Source organism: Eucyclogobius newberryi, unplaced genomic scaffold, assembly GCF_026437365.1.
Source record: "Eucyclogobius newberryi isolate DKJ021-1_F unplaced genomic scaffold, fEucNew1.0.hap1 SCAF_19, whole genome shotgun sequence".
NCBI classification, from domain to species: Eukaryota; Metazoa; Chordata; class Actinopteri; order Gobiiformes; family Gobiidae; genus Eucyclogobius; species Eucyclogobius newberryi.
In genome coordinates, this window is record NW_027315823.1 from 15,714,502 (window position 1) to 15,738,880 (window position 24,379).

Here is a 24,379-nt window from a genome sequence, read left to right on the forward strand (position 1 = left end):
TGGCTGTATGGGTGGGCAATAATGATGAAAATTAGTACCTCACTATGGTTTAGGATTACCTCCATTATAATATTTTATTAAATTTGTATTGATACTATATATTACGCAAAATACTGTATATCCATCTATTTGGCTGTATTCCAAATATCTACAGTCAATGCTCAAAAGGGTGTGACAATCCCTAAACAAGTTCCTAAAACAATAAGCATGCAGCTGCAATAAAATAAATTCATACATTTTTCTATTAATTTGCAATACAAAGAATCTCAAACTTGGGAGATTTTAGATGGGTCATGTGAAGTTGCAAAGTGAATGAGCGTCTAGTCTCTTTCTGTCTCCCTCTCGCTCTCTCTCTTTCTCTCTGCCTCTCTCTCGGGGTTGAGGTTTGAGGAATGGTAAACGATTAGAGATGTTTATTAGTTCTGACAGTTTGTCCTAAGGATAAATGACCGATATAAACCTGGGTGGCTTTCATGTGAAGCGCTGTGCAGATGCTCGCCTGATTCTTGAGAATGAGGTCCCTGTTTTGGTCACTGCCCACTGCTTTACTCCAGTGATTACTCTGCAGATAAAAAAGAATTATCTGACTAATATAATGTTGCTTGAGCAATTACATTTCCTCATTACATGCGCCTTCTTCACGACGTGTGTGCACTGCGTTTTGGGGCTTTGGGTCATCCACAGCGAAGTCAGTGGCATAATGAAGGAAATAAAACAATAGTCTCTGGAGAAGGCATTATTAAGTCTGTCAAATTTGTCCATTTCAGAATTAAGTCAAAGTGTAATTGTTTCTGTTGGTCTGATTTCTGTTACTATGCCATGTCCAGTCCTTGATTGTCGGTGAGGTCATTTTTTTGTGATGTCCTTTTTACCTGTTGCCAAAAGTACGCTCCAAAGGTATTTATAGTGTTCATGGCAGGAATTTTATCTACCTAACTATTGCCTACTTAAAAAATTGTTGTGGAAATGGGTAGCGAACAGACTAACTAACTAGGTTGCCATTTGATTCAACAACAACAACACCACCACATCATCATTGTACATTGCATGATATATAAATAACATTATGTGGTCCACCAGAAGAGCCATTGTCTGAAATGTTTGTTGAACTTCTATTTAGGTTCAAGGATTAAGCGTGTGCTGTTCAGAGAACGAATGTACTTTTTCTGAAGGGTCTTTCTAGGTAACAGAAGAAATGGATAATAAAGAGTAAAGTCTCAATGCAAAATGTACATATGCGCCCTGAGATACAACAATAAAATGTCAGCCTCTTATTCCAACTCGTACAAAAAGAACGATATAATATTGTTACATTCCAAGATTCTTAGATGTACGTAATTCGTATGTTTGCTGAATTTGTCCAAATATATTATGGAACAAAATCTGACTCTCAACCAGGTCTTATAGCATGCAATATTTTAGGGCTGGGCACTTTGACAAAATAATTCATCATCATTTATTTTCCTCATATTGACTGATCTCGATTTTCAATTGTTTTTAATTAATTTTTGCTTTCAGTGTTATTTCTTTAACATAAACAATATAGATTTTTTATAGATTGAGAACTTCTATCTATTCTGGAAACGAGAGGACCTGTTTAAGAGAAATGGCCCCCACCTATGCAGAGGTGGAGTGAGGGTGCTGACAGAGAACCTGCTCCACGCTCTGAGGCATTGGACTGGGCCTGGACAGGGTCCTGAGCAGATAGTTAGAGAAGAGAGGAATGAGAGAAGAATTCCTGCTCCATCAGCCAGAGACCGAGCCAATGTTTCAACATCAAAAGCACCACAACCTCAGCCTCCACCAAAGGATTCATCAGCAGCTGCTCCACCACCACCAGCAAAGGATTCAGCTCCAGCTGCTCCACATTCACCTCCACCGCCTCCAGCAAAGGAACAATCTTCAAAGGCCTTGGACCCATCTGTGACAAGCCCAACAACATCCCTGTCATCGCCCCTGCCTTCACACCAGCCCTGGGTTCCCCCTGCAACATCTACTCCCACTAAAGATTCATCATTCTCCTTCTCATCTCCACTCTCACACATGGGCCTTCCCAGCCATTTTGAAAGTCTGATCAAATCAGGCATTAAGATGGCTCCACTCACGCCCAATATAGCAAGGGCTATGCCAACTACACCAACAAAAGCCCCACCACCCATCCCCCCTCGCCTCTCACCTGGTCCCAAACTCTCCTTGGCTACAAAAGCCCCACCACCCATCCAACCTCGCCTTTCACCTGGTATCTCCCATAGCTAGGATGCACTGGGTCTCAGCGTTGCCGGGACTTATTGTCACATTAAAAATCAAACCAACCCGGGGCCCTATGTAAAAAGAGCCCCCCCTAGTGCTATTTCTGTAGCCACATCATCACACAGATGGAAAAACAAAATGCGAGTCAGGCCCAATCTGAGAAATGTGATTCATATTCCCTGTGAAAAGATAAAGCCCAGTCTCACTGAAACTAGTCTGAAACTTGCTGTGCTAAATGTCAGATCCTTATGTAACAAATCTCTCTTATTTAATAATTTTATTTCTTCTTATAATCTTGATTTTATGTTTTTAACTGAAACATGGCTTGACAAAAACACAGGAAATGTAGTTCTGATAGAATCTGCTCCACCCAACTTTAAGTTTGAATCTGAAACACGAGAAAACAAAAAAGGGGGTGGAGTCTGTGCTGTCTTTAGAGATGAAATAATTACCCGCAGGTTGTCTTTTGGGGTGTTTTCATCATTTGAGTATGTATCCTTTAAAATGGAGCTAAAACGGTCTCCATCCATTCTCTTCATTGTTTTATACAAGCCTCCCCAGCACTGCCAAAGTTTTATTGATGATTTTACTGAGATGCTTTCAGTTGTATGCACAGACTTTGATGGTTTGGTCATTACAGGTGATTTCAATGTGCATGTTGATAATATTTATGACAGAAACGCTTAAGAGCTTGATGCTGTCCTTGAAACCTTCAGTCTTACTCAGCATGTGAGAGGCCCCACCCACAGCAAAGGACACACTCTAGATCTCATAATTACAAAGGGGGTAAATATTTCAAATGTTAATGTGATCGATGTTGCTCTGTCTGATCATTTCTGTGTCTTCTTTGACCTGTCTGTTTCTCCCAAACCTCCGGTTGGTCCTGCAGTTGTTCAGAGGAGACACATAAGTGATGGCACAGGTGCACTGTTTATGGAAATGATAAACTTTGAAAATGTCTCATGTTCTAATGTAAATGATTTGTTGAACTCTGTTACATCTAGTGTTTTGAATGTTCTGGACACCATCGCCCCTATAAAGGCTAAAATGGTTAAAAATAAGCAGAAGGCGCCGTGGAGAAATGATGATTCGGTCAGGGCACAGAAAAGGGAGTGCCGCAGGGCCGAACGGAAATGGCGCAAGTCAAAGCTCCAGGTTCAAAAAGAGATTTACAAAGAAAAGCTGAACATGTACAACCTAATCTTATGTAGAACTAGGGAAAGATATTTTTCTGAAATAATTGGAAGCTGCAGTAACAACTCGCGTGTCCTGTTTGCCACAGTAAACAGATTAACAAACCCTCCAGCTCAGCTGCCGTTAGAACTCATTTCCACATCCAAGTGTAATGAGTTTGCATTATTCTTTAATGACAAAGTTCAGGGCATTAAAAATGCTATAAATCCCACAATGCAAAAAATTACCCTAAAACCACCAAGACACTTAGAGCTAACTCACTTTGCACCAGTAACTGACAAAACTGTCCATGAGATCATCACCAGGCTGAGTTCATCTACATGCTGCCTTGATGTGTTACCCACCAAATTTCTAAAGTCTGTGCTGAACAGTTTGTTAGCACCATTCACTCACATAGTTAACATGTCGCTGCAATCTGGAACATTCCCAATGTCTTTGAAAACTGCGGTCATAAAGCCTCTCCAAAAGAAGAGCAGTCTTGATGCCGCAGTACTGAGTCATTACCGGCCCATCTCTAAACTGCCATTTTGGGGCAAAGTCCTTGAAAAGGTTGTTTACCAACAGCTCACAGATTTCCTCTTAATAAACAACTCATTTGATGTTTTTCAGTCAGGTTTTAGACCTCATCACAGCACTGAGACTGCTCTTGTCAAGGTGACAAATGACATCCACCTGAACACTGACACGGGCAAAGCCTCAGTCTTAATTCTGTTAGATCTGAGTGCTGCTTTTGACACTGTCGATCATGGGATCCTCTTACAGAGACTAGAGGACTGGGTGGGCATCACTGGCACTGCCCTAAACTGGTTAAGGTCCTATCTGGAAGACAGGAAGTACTTTGTTGAAATTGGTAGCTGTGTCTCAGACCACATGACCCTGACCTGTGGAGTGCCCCAAGGGTCAGTCCTGGGTCCCCTTCTGTTCAACCTCTACATGCTCCCGTTGGGTCAGTTGATACGCAGTGAAAATGTGTCCTATCACAATTATGCAGACGACACTCAGATCTATGTTTCACTATCGGCAGGTGACTATGGACCAGTAGATTCACTCTGTCACTGCATCCAACAGATCAGTTTGTGGATGCAAAACAACTTTCTCCAGCTGAACTCAGACAAGACTGAAATAATCGTTTTTGGCCCACAGAAACAAAGAGAAAGTGTTAGCGGTCACCTCCAGAGTCTCGCTCTAAAACCTACAAACCAAATTAGAAATCTGGGGGTAATAATGGACTCAGACTTGAACTTTAATAGCCACGTCAAATCAATAACATCAGCAGCTTTTTACCATCTAAAAAACATTGCCAAAATCAAAAATATAGTGTCAAAACCAGATTTAGAGAGACTTATCCACGCGTTTGTCTCCAGTAGATTAGACTACTGTAACGGCCTGCTCACTGGCCTCTCCAAACGAGCTGTAAAACAGCTGCAGTACATCCAGAACGCTGCTGCTCGGGTCCTGACTAGAACCAGGAAGTATGATCACATTAGTCCTGTTCTCAGGTCTCTGCACTGGCTCCCTGTGGCTCAGAGAATAGACTTTAAAGCAGCTCTGCTTGTGTACAAGTCTCTCCATGGCCTAGCACCAAAGTACATCTTGGATATGTTAGTGCCATATGAACCATCTCGGACTCTGAGGACCTCAGGGACCGGCCTCCTGCTGGTGCCAGAGTCAGGACAAAACATGGGGAATCTGCGTTTCAGTTTTATGCAGCTAAAATCTGGAACAGTCTTCCTGAAGATGTGAGACAGGCTTCTACTCTGACAATGTTCAAATCTAAGCTAAAAACAGTTTTGTTTAGCTGCGCATATGACTGAAGGGATTTTTTCTTTGCACTCTTCTCTTTTGTTTGTGATTTTATTAGTTTAGAAAATCAGTTGGATTGATAATTTTTAATTTAGTTAATTTTATTGTAGTTAATTTTTATCGTTGCACTCTTCTCTTTTGTTTGTGATTTTATTAGTTTAGAAAATCAGTTGGATTGATAATTTTTAATTTAGTTAATTTTATTGTATTACTGTAATTTCTTTGTGATTTGAATGCATTTTTCCTGCTGTGTGAAGCACTTTGAATTGCCTTGTGTATGAAATGTGCTCTACAAATAAACTTGCCTTGCCTTGCCTTGCCTAGATTTTAATAATGACCCTCTGAGACCAGCTGCAAAAATAAAAAAACAAAGTTGTAACATTTATTCCTCCAAAGTCTGAACTCTTCTACAAACTACATACTTTTACTGACAGAGAATTGGCTATAGACACATTACAGATGACTGAATCTCACTTAAAATTCAATTAAACAAACATCCCTACGACGATTAAATGAAATAAATACTAAAATGGTTGGAATAGCCATTGTCCATACGACTCTTAACCAGGGTCTGACCAGGACATCCAGACTTGTTCAAGCTCATGGAAGTTCACACCTCAAACCAGACAAACAAACAGTCTGGAAAATATTATTATTTGTATTTATTTTTATCCGAGGCAGAAGACAAACTCTACTGTTGAATTTTATTAGAACAGATAGTTCTATCATAGCACAAGTGGTGAGCTGGAGACATTCATTTTCTATAGTGTGGACAGTGATGTATGATCAATGTTTAAGCAGCAAGGGTCCATTTCACACTCTACTCAGCATTTGTTGAGTTGAAACCAGACTACATCACATAATTATGCAGATCAAAAAGAAATAAACCTAAAGTATTCAATGCCTGGAGTATCATTTAAATATGCAGAGAAAAAAGTTTCAAATCATAAATAAATGATGGAATGATTATGAAGTGACTGAGCATGTTTTGAAATTGAATTGACAGCTGTGATCAGAGCATTATCTCAACTTAAGATGTACAGTGCATCTGGGATGTAAACACAGCACTTCACTTTTACACATTTTGTTCTGTTACAGATTTATTTACACAAACACCAACATACATAAGTATCCACAGCATTTGCCTTGAAACTCAAAATTGAGGTCATGTACATCTTTTTTCAATTGATCATCGTTCGAAGTGGATTGGTTCAGTTTATTGGCCATGAGAGGGAAAAGGACACACCCATCTATATAAGGTTCCACTGTTAACAGTGTCTGAGCACAAACTAAGTCATGAAGTCCAAGGACTTTTCTGAGGACCTCCGAGACCCGATTGTATCAAGGCATCTGGGGAAGGGGACAGAAAAGGTATTGAAGGTTCTTATGAGCACAGGTGCCTACATCATCCCTACATGGAAAAGGTTAGGAACCACTAAGCCTCTTCTTAGCGCAAAACTGAGCAACCGGGAGAGAAGGGCTTTAGTCAGTGAGGTGACCAAGAAGATTGTCACTTTGACAGATCTCCAGCGTGTCTCTGTGGAGAGAGGAGAACCTTCCAGAAGAACAGCCATCCCTGCAACACTCCACCAATCAGGTCTGTGTGGTAGAGTGGCCAGACAGAAGCCACTCCTCCGTAAAAGGCACATGACAGCTGCTGAAGGACTCTCAGACAATGAGAAACAAAAATCTCTGGTCTGATGCAACAATGATTGAACACTTTGGCTTGAATAGCGAGTGTCATTTCTGGAGGAAACCAGGCACCGCTCATCAGCTGGTCAGTACCATTTCTATAGTGAAGCCTGGTGGTGGCAGCATCAGGCTGTGGCAGGAACTGTTAGGATCGACAGAAAAATGAATTCAGCGGTGTACAGATACATCCTTGATGAAAACCTGCTCCAGAGCGCTCTGGAACTCAGACGGGTGAAGGTTCATCTTCCAACAAGATGACGACCCTAAGCACACAGCCAGGGTAACAAAAGAGAAGCTACAGGACGACTGTGAATGTCCTTGAGTGGCCCAGCCAGAGCCCAGACTTATCTGAAAATGGCTGTGAACCACCACTCACCATCTAACTTGAGGGAGCTTGAGAGCTCTGCACAAAATAATGGGAGATACTGCACAAAAATAGAGGAATATACTAAACACAAAAATACTCATTAAAGTGAAGCACATTATAAAAATAAATTAAAAAAAATGTATTTGTTGTTTCACACATTATGCCTTAAGCTTTGATTTTTATAATAATAAGCATTGCATTATGTAACTTATTCCAACATGTAATTTATTTGAGTATTCATTAAAGGCACTCCCAGGAGAAAGTCTGCTTTTCCGTTCTGACCACCTGGGAATTATTACAGCCCTTGTCTCTTTTTTCAGCTGTACATGATTTATACTGATATTAAAAACCTCTCCAGGGACACGGCAGCCTGGTGTGATCAAATTTGTTCATCCTGTTAGGCCCTGAGCATCTCCAAGTCTATGCTCAACTTGTGTGAGGATTGGATTAGTTTATATGTATTTTCCTCTCAAGTAACAGTATCCGCTCTCACTTTTGTACGCCTCCCATCTGTGTATGCATCTCTCGCCGGTGCAACACCATTTCACTGCTGATAGACACATTTGCACAGGGACATGAACCAAGAGGAGTCCATTGCGCAGTGTTAGGAAAGTGTAGAAAATAAATACACTTTTAGGTAGGGCTGGGCAATATGGTGGAATCTGTCATTTTGGCAAGATCAACAAATTGTGTTTTCAAAATGTGCACAAAATGTGAATGGATCATAAAATGAACCCCAACATTTCAGAACTATCACTTTTTCAGCAGTTTCAATTGCACACAATACACTCAATGTTCTAACTGAGCATATTTCCAAACCAATATTTGCAATATGATTCATTTTTCTATATATTTCCCACCAGAAATTGTTGATGATTTTATCTTTTTTGGGGGGTTTACTTCCATCTCAAATGTACTTTTATACACTGAAATAAAAAAAATACATATATAATGCATAACAAAGTTTCAGCGGTTCAAAGCCTTATATTTGCGTGTGATTGCTGTTGCAAAGCAGGTCATGGCGGCGGGAGTTTGCACTTGTTTTCAGTGACACACAGTGAATAATGAATGGGGTAAACAATGCATAAGCATGTCACCTGAAGAATGGTGCAAGAACGCTCCGGTTTTGCTGGCTGTACAGAAGTAGTACGCACAGTTTGTCTAAGGTGCAAATAAAGTAGGGCCAGGAAGATGCATAATTATTCTGTTGGAAAAAAGTACAAATGCCATATAGACCAATAGTTTGTGGTTGGGACAGTGTTTGGTGTGGATATGAAACAAAACAATATCGATTCTTCTTAAACAAACTGACCCATTTTCCCCTAAACATCGACTGCAGCAAAAACTACCAATTACCGATACCAATGGTCCAGGTTTCTTATTTTTGACTGTGCGATAAGGCTCCAATAAATAACGGTACCTCAGGGGTGTATTAATATATCTGCGTCAAAGGATTAGTTAAATCTTACTTTGGGTATGTGAGCATTTTGATTTATTCAACAATATGGATGTCAAGATATTTCAATTAATCAATAATTGTGATTATTTAGGTGAAAATTCGATCCTGGGAACAACAAACGAATAATCAATACTATTTTAGAAACAAAAATAACTAATTTCAACTGAATCTATACTCTAAAGCACATCTAAATCAAATGCTTTTGATGTGGCTGTTTATATCACAAAAACTGATTCTTTTGACTTATTCATTGTTCATTGTTTTATGTTGCACCAAACCACCAAGACAAGTTCTTATGTTTGTGAATTCTGTTCATTGACAATGGCAATAAACTCTTTCTGATTCTGATATATACAGTATATCCATCCATCCATCCATCCGGGTCGCGGGGGCAGCAGTCTAAGCAGGGACTCCCAGACTTCCTCTCCCCAGACACTTCTTCCAACTCCTCCGGGGGGATCCTGAGGCGTTCCCAGGCCAGGCCTCTTCCCGGTGGGACATGCCGAAACACCACCCCATTCCTTAGATACCGACTCAGGAATGGGGCTCCCATCAGTCACCTCCTCTACATGGATGACATCAAGCTGTATGCGAGCGGGATATTGACTCCCTGATCCACACCACCAGGATCTACAGCTCAGATATCGGAATGTAATTTGGACTAGAGAAGTGTGGTCGGATGGTGACTAAGAGAGGGAAGGTAGTCCACAAAGAGGGGGTCTCACTCCCAGAAGGAACAATAGCAGACAATGAGGACAGTAACAAGTATCTGGGAATCTCTCAGAGAATAGACTTTGAAGCAGCTCTGCTTGTCTCTGCAAGTCTCTCCATGGCCTAGCACCAAAGTACATCTCAGACATGTTAGTGCCATATGAACCACTCTGAGGACCTCAGGGACCGGCCTCCTGCTGGTGCCCAGAGTCAGGACTAAACATGGGGAATCTGTGTTTCAGTTTTATGCAGCTAAAATCTGGAACAGTCTTCCTGAAGATGTGAGACAAGCTTCTACTCTGGCAATGTTCAAATCTAAGCTAAAAACAGTTTTGTTTAGCTGTGCATATGACTGAAATTATTTTCTTTGCCCTCTTCTCTTTTATGGATTAAACTGTTTTGTGAATTCTGTCATGTCTTTGTTATTTTAATGCATTTTTCCTGTTGTGTGAAGCACTTTGAATTGCCTTGTGTACAAATTGTGCTCTACAAATAAACTTGCCTTGCCTTTTTCTTTTCACGCCCCAGACTCATATTTGCATTATACAACACTGCGCCTAAAAATGACTAGAAACAGCTTTCACAGGAACCAATGAGGTGTCCAATCCAAGTGTGTATGCATGCATATTTGTGTGCAGCTCTCGGGAAAATGAAAATATGAGTCTGCCTGGCAAAACGGCTTCTTTGATCTCCTGCACAAGAACTGCAAGGACGTCCCAACCAAACCAACTCACTGCCTAAACAAAGCCAGCTGGTGACAAATTAAATATGACTGAAAAATGCTTGGAAAAGCGCGCGAGTTAAGATAATGTTGAAGTTTAAGCAGTATCAGAGAATGCCGGGGGAAATGTGTAATATTGAGAGTAGCCAACTGCTTTTATTTGTGACTGTAGTTCTAACATCTTACTGTATGTACTGTATAGCTGAACGGTATTGATAAAAGGAGTATCTCAATATTTTTTGCTTGATTTCAAAAACAATATTCAGGTAATATTGTAACTACGTATAAGGAATGTGCTAAAATGTGTCAGTTAAATGAACCGTGTTGAGGTTCAAGTATCACACAAAATCAAATAAAAATCACTTATGATTGTTTAAGAGATTACTCCAGATGTTTCTGTCTCTTTTTGAGGTAATTTTTAATTGTTTTAGTAAACTATCAATTCTTTTTTGCACATTCCGTAAACCATTTAAAAGCATATTAAATATTTTTTTTAATAAACGTTATAGTTTATAGGACACATAACACATAACAACATAACAAATTGAGTTTCTGCTTGAAAAAAACATTTTATACTTAAAATAACATAAGTATGTCCCCAAAACAGGAACATTTCACTTCACCAGTCCAAACTGTTCTGTTTGTATATTAAGAATATATATATAAAGGACTACGGTAATTCACTTGTCACGACACCAGTTTGTAAACATTAGCTATGAATTAATTTGCGTTTCTGTCACATAACTAAAAATAAGAAACTTGTTTGTAAAACTTAATTTTGAGTGGGACCAGTGATGCCTGGTGTTTTGAGCCGTGGCTCTGCATTTTGTCATTTTGCGGCGTTTGCTCCGTGTGCCGTTCATTTTGGCCTCCGTGTCATCGCAGACTTTCCAGATTATTGTAACGTCGTGGGCCTCCGTGCTGTTTCCATGGATGTATCGGCTGTTTCAAGGCGCAGCAGAAGAGAGGGCGGAGTGTTTTAAAAGTACGAGTGTGACTGGGAAGCAGAGTTGTTGTGTGAGGGAGTACGGCTGAGTGCAAGTGTGGGGCAGGGCGTCCACGGTTGCGGGGCGAGGACGTGAGGGCTGCGGCGAGCGGCACAACGAGCTAGTTGCGGTGGTTAGAGTGGCAGCTCGGGACACCGTGCTCTTTCACACAACAAAACTCTTCCCTGTTGCACTCTCCTCTGTTGTGCTTTAGTTCCTTCAGGTGCGAGGGGAACAAGCTCCGCAGGAAACAAAAGTCGTTCCGTGCTACAGATTCAAGTGTTTTTAATTAAAAATATGTAAATTAAACGAATCATCGAGGCAATGAAATAATAATCAAAGTTTTTTTGTAATAAAATAACTTGATTTACTCGAGTAATTGTTGCAGCCCTAGTTTTATTTCAGCCGATATACTCAATATTCTTTGTAGTCTAACCAATAGGAGAAATGATGGGAAACAGAGTGTGATTGAGCAAACAAACAGCAATAAATATAGGAATAATGAATCACGATTTAACAATATCACCAAAACAGCAGATTGTCACAAGGATCACAATTCCATTTTTATCCCCATATCACACACCCCAACCATAACCAGTATTATTCCTCCCCTGTACAAATTTATAATCACATTAGCCTTTGTATCAGCTAATCCCAGCTCTTGCATTTACCTCAAAGTTTGCCTCTTCATTAATACTGCTCTAACAACTGTCCCTCTTGGATATTCATGCATTTGGTGTAAACTTTTTACAATGTGCTGGAAACTCAATGGGCCATAAAAAGGTCCTATAAAAAGTTTTCCACCTCTTTGTTGTTTTGCCCGTCCTTGCTGCTGGGGCCATCTCCTCTACTTTCTTATCGGACATTCATGGTTGATTACTTGGGTGGGTGTAATTTGGGAGAGAAAATTACCAAGGGACCAGACACAACATTTCACAATTGAGATTTTTCATTCAAGCCTCATTTAAACATGCATTATTTTACATTTATGGTGTGTGTGGTCTGTTTGGATTTGTTGAGATCTTTTCCTGGATGAAAGGGGGGTCGATATGCCAAAAAAAAGTACCGTATTAAAAAAAATGTTGGACCCACGATTTACAATCATGATTCATATACACCTGTTTGCTCAGGTGCACAATAGGTTGCAAAAAGTGTGTGCAGTTGGGATTTACATAAAACTGAGTGAACATTTTGCACATCTCTATAGCAGGTATAAAGAGAACAGACTACTGCCGTTTACAAAGCAACATGGCATATTTTTTATTTCAAATTATTGTGAATACATTTATGTACATTTGTGCCTATTTTTTGATTTTGTATCTTATAGCAAATTTTTAATTGTTTTACTTTTTGACTTATATAGGTTGTTTTATCATTGTTCATTGTTTTATGTTGCACCGAATCACCAAAGCATGTTCCTATGTTTGTTCATTCTGTTCATTGACAAAGGCAATAAACCTTTTCTGATTCTGATTCTGTATGGTTCATTTACATTGTTATGACGGCAGAGAGGTTACAAAAACACACTTGGATTCTCATCTGTATGACATTGGACTGGAGATAGAAACTGTCCATAAAAACAGATTATAGTTCCATGCCCATTTAAATTGTAGAAAAAGATTCAGTTCTGGACACAAAAACAATGGAACACTTGGAATGAGGGACTACACCGACATGTCCTTTTAAAGTTCTTAGTAAGAGCCATGAGGTCTGCGCACAGAGCATTGATGACACAAGAGAAGATGCGTCTCCTCCACCTTCAACTTCCTCTTCATCCCATCTCCAAAGTCACAAGCGTCTGTGGCGTCCTGCTATCCCATTTCTAACTCTGCTTTCGAGGAGGCTTTAATACAATCCTCGCAATCCTTGGTCCAAGATTTGTGTTTTCAGCAGCACTGGTTAAAGGCAAACGTGTCCTTCTGTCCATGTGCACTGTGCAGCGGCACATGATATGTTTTCTGCCTTTCAGAAAGGTTTAGCTTCAATTGTTTAGATCTCATAAAAAACATTGATGTGCAATATATTAAAAATAATCTATATCATTTATTTATTGTATCTGTGAGGTTAGTGATCATCGTCATTGCCATTAATCACCATAACTTGTTAAATGTGGCTGTTGTCTTAAAGGAGTTCACACTTCACTGCGATTGGATGAATGTATCTGTCACACACTTGCATGAATAAGGCTGATAAACGGAGCAATGTGTGGAGCGTTTGAGCATAGAGCTGTAATCAGTGATGAAATACCTAATCACAATGTGTTGTAGGGGTTACGGTTGTCAACAGTATTGAAAATCAGATAGTATACTTAAACTAGAATCAAAACTAGATAACCCTCATTTTAAAAAAAGGACCAAAACAAGCTATTTTTACCATTCCTGAATGGTTTTAGCGTGATCTTCAGCTTTTCAGAACTTACCACATAACATAAAGAAAGAACTATTATTTTGTGTTGAAATTATGCTATATCATTTTTCACCATTGTGGTGGACAATATATCAACTTTTTTAATAATATTGTGATTGTTGTTTTGAAGAATCAAACAGGATAAATATCCAGCAAAAAGAGCTGATTAAATATAAAAGTTGTACATTTTCAAATAAGGGTATATGGTGATATTTCTGATCTTTTGTGAATTTACAGATCATTTCCATTCGTCTGATAATTTAAATTAAATTTATACATTTCTGGAGATGTTTCAACACATTTCTTTATGATTGACATACTATTTTCTGATTATCGTTATCGGGGTCTGGCCCATCGCTAATATGACAATTTCCCCACAATAGCAGATCACGATTCATTTATTATCATACATTTGCCCATCCCTACCTGGAATGTTCCTCAGTAGGGCAGTAAAACAAATACTAAAACACTATCAAACTGCATCATGGTGTTTCCCTTCATTTATTGTGACATTACAATGCCAATTTCTTCTCTTGAACGATCTATAAATATCCACGTTTAGATCAGGCTGTCAATGCTGTGAGAAATAAGCTGCATCTTGACACAGAGCTCATCAATAGAGTCTTTTCTTCATCTTGATTGGTTTAATACCTGTTGATTAAAGACTGGCTGATTCCACTGATGCTCTCTGCTGACCCTTCCTATTTGTAAAGGAGACAAATTAAAGTCTTCAATCAAAATGTGATCAATGCCAAGCAGCCCCTGAAGCTGAAATGAACCGCGTGCCATAATGAAGCCATAATTCAACTTTACTGCACCGGAAATGAATGACGGACCCCAGGAAAAGCCACCAAGGGATTTCTACGTTAACTTATAGTCTCATGTACAGTAAAGTTCCTTAATTGCAATGTAATAATTGAAATATGGTTTTACAATCTGACTCGCTGACATAAAATGTGGGTACAATTTGACAATCAGGAGATTAGAGTAAAGTATTGTGGTGTCTATCTGCATGTAATGTATGTTATTTGAGTAAAACTGTGTAATACTACATGCTGTTAGGTATGGCTTATCCCAAATACAAACTGATTGTCTCCAATGTGAAACTTTGGTTTCCACAAACAAAAGTGTGCACGTGATTTGAGTATATTACTATTGGCTATTTTCAGATTATGTAATGTTATGATACCAAATTCTCAGAAACTTTTGATTGCACTGTAAGATATATTCAAAAGTAAAATCCCTGTGTATATTTTGTGAATTTTCCTTTCCAGATTTTAAAAGAGAATTGTCAAAACTAAATAAATGTTAAAACTAGTGTTAATCAGACCATACCTCCAGACACCAGAACATCTAGGCGAGATTTAAAATCTGAATTCCTCTGAGCAGAGCTTGTTTCTACTTATAATTAGAGTAAAAGAGACATTAGAATCCAAAACTACAGAATCTTAGCTTCACAAAGGCTCCAGCATATTGTTTGTGCTCCAGACGGTTCAGGAACAGCTTCAGTTTCAAATGGGGGTCATCAATCTGGAACATTCCCAATGTCTTTGAAAACTGCAGTCATAAAGTATCTCCTAAAGAAAAGCAGTCTTGATGTCGCAGTTCTGAGTCATTAACGGCCCATCTCTAATCTGACATTTTGGGGTAAAGTCTTTAAAAAAGTTGGTTTACCAACAGCTCATTGATTTCCTCTTAATAAACAACTCATTTGATATCTTTTAGTCAGGTTTTATCACAGCACTGAGACTGCTCTTGTCAAGGTGACAAATGACATCCGCCTGAACACTGACACGGGCAAAGCCTCAGTCTTAATTCTGTTAGATCTGAGTGCTGCTTTTGACACTGTCGATCATGAGATCCTCTTACAGAGACTTGAGGCCTGGGTGGGCATCACTGGCAAAGCCCTTTATTGGTTAAGGAAGTACTTTGTTGAAATTGTGTCTCAGACAATGCCCCTGACCTGTGGGGTGCCCCAAAAAATAAAATGGGTACTTTGCAACATCCATCCATTTTCTACCGTTTGTTCGCGGGTGACTGGAGCCTATCCCAGTGACTTCTGGCCTTAGGCGGGGTACACCCTGGACAGTGGCCAACTTGTCGCAGGGCTGACACAGAGACATAGACATTACAGACAGTTCACTCTCACATTCATTCACTAGGGCCAATTTAGAGTCACCAATTTTACCTAACATGCATGTCTTTGGACGGTGGGAGGAGCCGGAGAACCCGGAGAGAACCAAGGAGAACATACAGACTCCACCCATAGAGATCATGTGATGTTGGTCTGGTCCGGGAATCGAACCCATGATCTCCTTCTTGGGAGGCAAGAGCGCTAACCGCCTTTGCCACCGTGCACCCCTTTCTGATACTTTGCAACAGTATCACAAAATCAATTGAATTTGATCCCTTTTCTCAATTATAAAGTAAAGGACCAGATAAAACATTCTGACATCATCTCAAACCCAGCACCCAACCAGATGCCCAAAATGATCAAGTTCTGCCTGGAATGCTGTATTAATATTTGATTTTGGACTGAACCACTGGTATTGCTTTCACCTAAAGCCTGGTCTGGAACAAACCTTGTAACATTTACTAATATATTGTAATAGTAACTGTAAACTGCCCCTTGAGTTCCCATCAATCAATCACTTAATCATCTGTTTTCCAGTGGCTAAGGAACCAGAGACAAAAGTTATAACCAAGATTATTAAATTAATTTTTCAAATATTCACAGCAAATGGGAAATGGTCCCAGAAGTTATTTATTTCGTGACAAAAGCGAACCAGAAGGGATACGTTTTAATCACTTTTTGCATGGTCTAATAAGCATGAGTGTTCTTTGTATGATTTGATTGACAGGTTTCTGTGTTCCGGTTATTGTTCAGTGAACCATATTTCCATTAAATCCAAAGCTGCGGTACATGATGTAATATTATGAACATCAAAACTGCCATGAGACTTATCTGAGATCTATTAGCTCCTTCATGCGCCAGTAAATCAATGCTTTTATGTGTTTCAGAATACTTCAATGTTAAAATGGAATTCTGAACTCAAAAGTCTGAATATTTAGACATAATTTAGTCCTCTACTTATTTTTTATTTTTTTAAATGAATTGTCATCTTTCTTCTTGGAATTTCTCCAGTGCAAAGTCTAATTGTTTGGAAAAGACAACACTAATATCTACCACAACAATCTGAAGCCAATGGGCATCCCACTCAGACTCACCACAATATTCCAAAACATTCGGCAATTGACAGTAAAATGATTATGCTACTGCTGCATCTAAATGTGGATAGCAGCACTGGTCAGGGCTTTCCACTTTCCATTTGAATATGGAGAGCTCAGGATGAGAATTCGTTAAGCTGTGGACTACTTTTACATTGATTGAATGTTGTTAGTCGTCTCCAGACCTTGCTTCCTTTTTTCTGCTGGCCTGGATCCATATGAATAAGGAGCGGGACCTACAACAAAAGCAGCCTTTGCATGCATCAAAAGTTCCTGAAAAGACACTTACCTGCAAGGCACCCCACGAGTGACTGCAGCACCAGCAGTTTCCATAGCAACGTCATCTTCAATTTTGTAGGGTCAAAGTAGACTTACATCCAATCACTGCAATATAGAATCCGATTTGCACCTCGCTGGCTCCTCTGTGTGATCTGTAAGAGAAGCAGGTCGGAGAATATTAGTGTTTGAAATTGGGTTACAAATCATAAACAGATCAAATATTGATAGAAATGTATTTTAGATTTTAGAAAAGATAAAGCCTAAATAAATAAATGTCACTGGCCATCAGAAAATATGTCTTTACGTACATGTTTGGAATTCAAACTAAGAATTCATTGAGGATTAAATATACATTTGCAATAGGAATATAAAAAATAACAAAATTAATGCAGTGAGTCATAACTAGCTCTTAAATTGAGTTAAAGGAACACTATGTAACTTTTCTGGTGAAGGGTCCATCACCTGATTGTCTCAATAAAGATGATTCTTTGTGTGTAATGTTTCACAGTATAGCATAGTATAAGGAGTATTCTATTAAGTATAAAATAATAATAAGTGCCACATTAAATAACTCGTAACTGTTGTATTATAAATATATAGTAAGTTATATATAGCTATAAATAGTTAGTATAGTATAATAGTATAATAGTATAATAGTATAATAGTATAATATATATATATATATATATATATATATATATATATATATATATATATATAATTCAACTCTGGGGAAGAAGACTTTTATGTCAGTCTATCAAAAGTAGCTTCTAAAGTTCTGGTTGGATTGTTCTTTTGTACAAGCGGCACATTTTCCACAGTATAAAGCCAGGAAAAAATGCAGAAACATCTAGAAGAACTCCAACCACTCACAACATAGAGCAATATATCCCCCAGAGTGAGAATTAAAAGTTGTAGCAGTTCTCTAAGTTGTGGATAGTGGGCTTGTAGAAAAACTGTAACATATTACATTTTCACTGTCAGGATGCTCCACCGCGCAGTCCACTGTCTTTGTTAGAATACAGACTCCTAGTGGCAATGAAATAACTTAATATACTGCAATTATTAGTTGCAATGTTGGAATTTGGCCACATTTAATTGATTGGTATAAAATCAAAAACAGATTTAAAAAGAACATTTAGAAGTAAAGGTTGTGTTTGTTTGTTTGTTTGTTTGTTTGTTTGTTTGTTTCTTTGTTTGATTTTTTTGCCTGGATGAAAACTATGTATAGCTTATAAACATTTTAAAATGCATTATACTCTATATACTGAACTTTGATGAGTGACAAAGCAGAGATTAGAGCAGTTACAGTTACTCATTTATATTTACTTGACAGTACTAACAAAGCATTTTATTTGAAGCAGTTGTACGTCGCGAGTAGTTTTTTTGAAACTAATGTACTTCTACTCAAGTAATATCTTTTTTGAGGAAAGGTGCCCGTGTTTAAAGCGTTGGTTATGCTTTACACTCTGTACATATAGGGCCAATGCTACTCCAAATATGAGCCTCAACCAGGTCTTTAGATAGGATTTGAAAACACCCCGTCCAAATATTTTGTCAGAGGGTACGGGGGCCGACTAAGCAAAAAAACTAGTAGCTTCGGCATTCTCCGGGCCACAGCTCGACAGCCAATTAGAGCCAAGCACACAAATTTCGTCGAGCAATCAGCGCACAGCATGCAAATGTTCACTTGTAAACAGTAAACTGTAATGGTGGACTATTGTCAAATGCTTCTCGGCCCGATTGAATGATAATATACCCTTTTTTTCTAAGATTTATTAATAAAATGGCCGTCCCTGCACTCGAAAATGCCCGTCCACATTTCAAAATACCCTGTCCAAAATATGGGAAGAAGGATCTCTATCTAAAAGCCTGGTCTCGACTTACAACTTATCTTACAAGTAGAACCAGGAAAAAACACAGTTGTTGTCAAGGATACAAAAAGAGCCCTCTCGCCCTCTCATCAAAGCGAATACATGTAATTTACCACAAGCCCCGTAGTGCATGCTTTAAAAGACTGTACCTGTTTCAAAGCATGTAGTTCTTATACAAAAAGAGAATTAATCATACAACTACAAGAGAAAATCCAATTCTAACCATTGAAGGGTAAAAAAAGTTACCTTAAAGGTCCCATAACATGCAAAATCGACTTTTCAGAGCTTTTAACCTTCTTACATTGTTATTTGTGCTTCATATATGTACCCAGAGTGTTTTTTTTATTGATTACCGCAGTGTTTAGCTACAGAACAGACTATCTCCTTTCCTCGAATCTTCAAACTGACGGGCGGTGGGGCAAGACCGCGTCATGAGGGCAAGCATGCGTCACCATCCCCCCTATCCACCCCCCTCCCTCCCCTCTCGCCTCCCGCCTCCCGCCTCCCGCCCCCTTCCCCCCGGCTCTGCGCTGCTCGTGTCTCCCATTCAAGCCCCGGAGTTTTTCTGCTTCGATTTACGACGAAACACGGTTCAAAGAGGCCCAAAACTTAATTAATGATATCGCACTCTTTACTATTATCACAATGGTGAAGGTTTATGTGGCAACCGGGAAAATAAACGGAGAGAAGTTCTATCCGATACCGAAAAACCAGGAAATAAGAGCGCGATGGACATAAGACTTTTATATTTATATATATATATATATATATATATATATATATATATCTGTTCTGCGCACGCTGTAGAATCAACACGTTTTTATTCAGTCTCAAAGTAGACTCTTTCTCACTCACTCCGCGCTGCTCCGCGGAGCTTACAGCACACAGCTGTGGGGCTACGTCACGGGTGGGCGGGGCACACACGCGCTCTGAGACTATGTCACGGGTTGGGCGGGGGAGCCAGATCGCTCTTCACAAGGGTGGGGGCGAATATCAAACCAAGCCGTCTGCATTTCCGGGTTGGTGAGGGGGTCCAAGGTCTGGGTGATATTTCTTAACTATTATGTTAAGGGTGTTGCACAACCCTTATTATTATCAATTATACACTTAGGATAGACTACGAAACATGAAAAAAAGCATGTTATGGCACCTTTAACGCCCACCCAACTCCAAAAGAATGCTTTAAATGAAGGCTACATTCTCATTATCTTGTTTCTCTTGTCTGCCAAGAACAGTGTTTCATCTGCGTTCATCATATGCAGCCCTGTCAGAGGCATAGCAATAAAGTGAGCCAAACTGCACTTCCAGCCTCCAAACATTTGCAATGATATCCTGAAACATTCTTCCTTTGTTTTATGGCGACGCATGATAACAATGTGATCTCAGCTGTAGACAAAATGATGAAAACAACTAACTAGCATGAGAGACAATCTGAATGTTTTAAAGCTCTACTATTTTATGGAAGAATACTCATGAAATTAATCCTAGCCCCAAAGTGATGGATTAATATTTGGTTTTACAGCCGCTTCTTTGAGGAAATATTATATGCAGTTTGCAGGGTATTGAGATATCTGTGAACAAAATGAGGCATGGATTCTCTTCTTGTACTTTGCAGAAGGGACAGTAGGCAACCAATCGGTCTATTACAGACAAAGAACAAATACAAATAAATCAAGAGGGAATTTCCGTCCATATATTAACAAACCTCTATTGCCTCTTAAAAAAATGATTGGTCCTCAGTCATCTTTGATTTACCTTACAGTTGACGTATCCACCTGGAGGAGAGTGTCTGCCAGCCCCCCGCTGCTCTGAGCTAAGGAGGTTGTTTGAAATGAGAAACGACCAACTGCTGGTCCACTGATGTGAGAAATATGAAGCAAGAGTGTGCGCTTGACTTGAAATGTTGCATATAAGGAGATTTTAAACTCTGCCGAGAAAGTAACAAACTTAAGACCAACTTTTTACCCAATGGAACATGTATACTCTTTACTAGTGATGCACAAAGATGGATTGATTTATGAAGCTCGCAGATGGAAAGGACTCATGGTCTCCCGCTTCCAAAGGAGGAAATCAATGTATTCAATCAGTGACCACAATTTCCTGGAAAATTATTGATATATTTTTGTCCATGGTTCATTTAGACATAACTGAATTTTCATACCTGACCTTTAGTAATGAATGAGATTCTAAAGCAGTATTTGATTCACTAATGACGTCAGTAGCGCTGACTTAAAACAGCAAATATTTTTGAATAAATTAAAGATTATGATAAACATGAAGATTATCTAATTGCGAACAAAAAAATATTGTCAGTATTCAAACATGATGAGAAAAAAGACATAACCAGTTTAATTGTAAACTAAAACAAATTCAAAATAAAATTAGTTTGGAAAAAACTGTTTTACGTTAAAAGTCCCATATCATGCAAAATTGGCTTTTAACCTTCTTACAGTGCTATTGGTGCTGCATATTTGCCCAAATTGGTTTTTTGATTCATTCCTGCAGTTTTTAGCGAGAGTACAGTCTCTCTCCTTTTCCTCGGATGAGCAGATGGACGGGGGCTACTCACAGCAACGCGTCATAACCACCGCATGGCCCCCCCTTCCCATAATTTAAAGGCAGGGTTGGTTGCGGCAGGTTATAAAATGGTGGCCGCTGTCCCGCCTGTCCAGGCTAGATGTGTGTCTTTACATTTTGTGTCTAAATTCAGTTCCTCAATTGCCTCGTTACTCCGTAATTATGAATCAGATTGTAATAAAACATGCAGCATTTTGCTTTCTATCTCCATTTATAAAAGGAGATGTACCAGGCCAGTTTACAGGTCAAATCAATGGAGGGACTAAATCACTCACAATAACTATGTATGTTTTTGAATGATAGAGCAATTAAAAACACCCGTAATGAAATAAACGCTGAACAACATTTAATGCCATACTGAGGAACATTCTAGGCAAATAAATAACATCTCCATGAAGGTAAGCAGGAGGTGGACCCCACCAGAAATGTTATAGTGCACCTTTAAAAGAAAGGGTTGTATAATGCTGATATTGTCTGGATAAACAGACTGTGAGCTGACTGAATTGTTCGATTGCTTTAAAAAGACTGATTTCTGGAAGGTACGGTTCTCTCATTCCTTTAAATGAAATTCAGAAGATAACTGTTTTGGTTAATGCACTGCAGTGGTCCAAAGAAATCCATCTCCCCGCGCTAACGTAACCAAGGCCAGAGCAGCAGCGGGAGCAGGCAGTGCTCGAATGGACGAGCTTCAGCAAGTCAATAAGTTAATATACTGCATTTACATATATAAGGTATGTTAGTCCTCTTAATCAATCATGTTAAACAATTCACATTCAAAATCTTAAATGTGTAAAATGTGCATTTCCGGTGAGGGGTCCATCACCTGCTTGTCTCGTTTGAGATATTATTGCTCTGCCTGGAATGTTCCAGAATGTTTACAGTGTTTTAACAGGCAGGTAATCAGGCATTGTTACTGTGAAAGGGGTCACCTCTCCACATATCTGATCTTTAACTACACCTGCTTGTCTCATTGGAGATTCAGTGTCCTACTGTGGAACATTTCAGATAAAGCAGAAACATTGAGACAGGCATGAGGCAGACACTTAAGAACAATGTGTACCTTTAATTTTTCAATAAATTGATATCTAAAAGTCTAAATCCTTCATAATATCTACTAATTATTGCAGGTTTTCATTATTGTACAAAATCTTGAGGCCTCTTGTGCCCTATCCTCTAATCAAAGATTCTTGTTATCAAAGCATGCACAGCATTTAATTGAAAATGGTTTGTGTGTCCTAAACAATTGAAATTGAAAGCGTGTAGAGGTGACTTTCAGCAAAAATGACAGAGAAGGAGAAGAATAAGATTACACACAAACTCTGAAAATATAATGATAAAAATGGCGGTGATGTGAAGATTATTTTGCTTCAGGCAGGTTTTCTGTGAATATTTGTATACTTGATTTCTTCTAGCTTGTTTCATAGAGGGTAAATGCTATTGATTGATCAATCAATCAATAGCACTTTACAACAACAACTAAACAAAAATGCTTCCATTGGTGCATTAAAAGACATAGAAATAGGCATAACATATAAAATACCTATGTACTTGATAAAAGATAAAAGTTATTCTTTACTCCAATAGCAAAATTAATTTTCAGGAATGTCCTTTGAAGCGAGCTTTGTGAGAATGTATCATATTGCAATGCCAGTTTGTGCATCTAAAATCTTTGTTGGCCCGCTTTACCGTGTCCTGGATGATCTTTGACCTTCCATTTCCACTTCCGTGTCTGGAGTTTTGGCTCTGTTGATTGGTCTGGTCAAATCTCTAAAATCTTTTATACCCCACAAACTTCTCTTCGCTCAGTACCAAAAGAAATGTCCCTGGCAGACTGATGCCACACTTCCTGTCGCTGTCCACAACAAGTGGCATTTGTTTGGTGCTGAAATGAACAACATCATTCAAAATAGTAGGATGGTAAATCCGTTATTTGTTTAGTTGATGAATCAGTCGATGGTGTCTTAGCTGACCAAAATTAGTCGACTACCAGAAGATTTTTAGAGGTCATGTTATGCTTTTAGTGATTTTAAAGAACTGGTCAAGGACCACCTGCAGTGCTAATGCACTTGTTTTATATGATTTGATCTCATATTGTATGTGTAAATGTGTTTTTATGCATTGGTTCATTTTATTGAATGTTTTATTTGTGTTTTAGTATCCTGTGTTTGTTGTTTATTGTGTGCTGTATTTGAAAAGAATAAAAAAGAGAACTTTTCTCATTGGGTTTTTCCTGTATCGATAAATAAAATGAATGAATGAAAACAATGATATATTTTCAAATTAGTCAATGAAAAGCTTTAATTGAAAGGTCTACTGCCAATTCAGTAAGATCATGTGATTTACATATGATAAACACATTTGTGATTTTTGTTTTTGGTTGTTTTATCACCAAGCCCTACCTTCCTTTTGATATATTATGCATTGTAAAATAAACAGACATAAATTCAATTGTTATCACAATTGAGAGAGATTTATCAGGACTTGAAAAACCTGTGAATCCTCCACATCTTCATTCATGGGTGTGATTGTACAGGAGGGAATGACAGTAAATGTAGACTCTCCTGTAGAGTAGTGTAGAGCAGTGGTTCCCAACCTTTTTTGTCTCGTGTACCCCCTGAGCCTTTTTGTCATACCATGAGTACCCCCTCGCTCATTATTAGTAGAAAAATAGAACATATTGATCTGATATGATTCAATGAAAATAATTTTATTTGACCATTAAATGCTCAGGGATTGTCTTAATTTTAACTAAAATTAATCATAAAAATGAATAATTTGTGGCCTTGAAAATAATCCAAACAAATAAATAAATATGAATTCTAAATAATCAAC

The 24,379-nt window shown here is 38.7% G+C and overlaps 1 protein-coding gene across 2 annotated transcripts in view; it reads right to left on the reverse strand.

Annotated features, from left to right (window-relative positions):
- Positions 1-17,255, reverse strand: part of cntn4 (contactin 4) — a 139,431-nt gene extending 122,176 nt beyond the window's left edge. For both annotated transcript variants that reach the window (XM_072451880.1, XM_072451879.1), the window contains exon 1: positions 17,107-17,255. In XM_072451880.1, the coding sequence (XP_072307981.1) occupies positions 17,107-17,161 (55 nt within the window). In that variant the 5' untranslated portion in view covers positions 17,162-17,255. The remainder of the gene's footprint in view (positions 1-17,106) is intronic.
- Between the last annotated feature and the right edge of the window lie 7,124 nt (positions 17,256-24,379).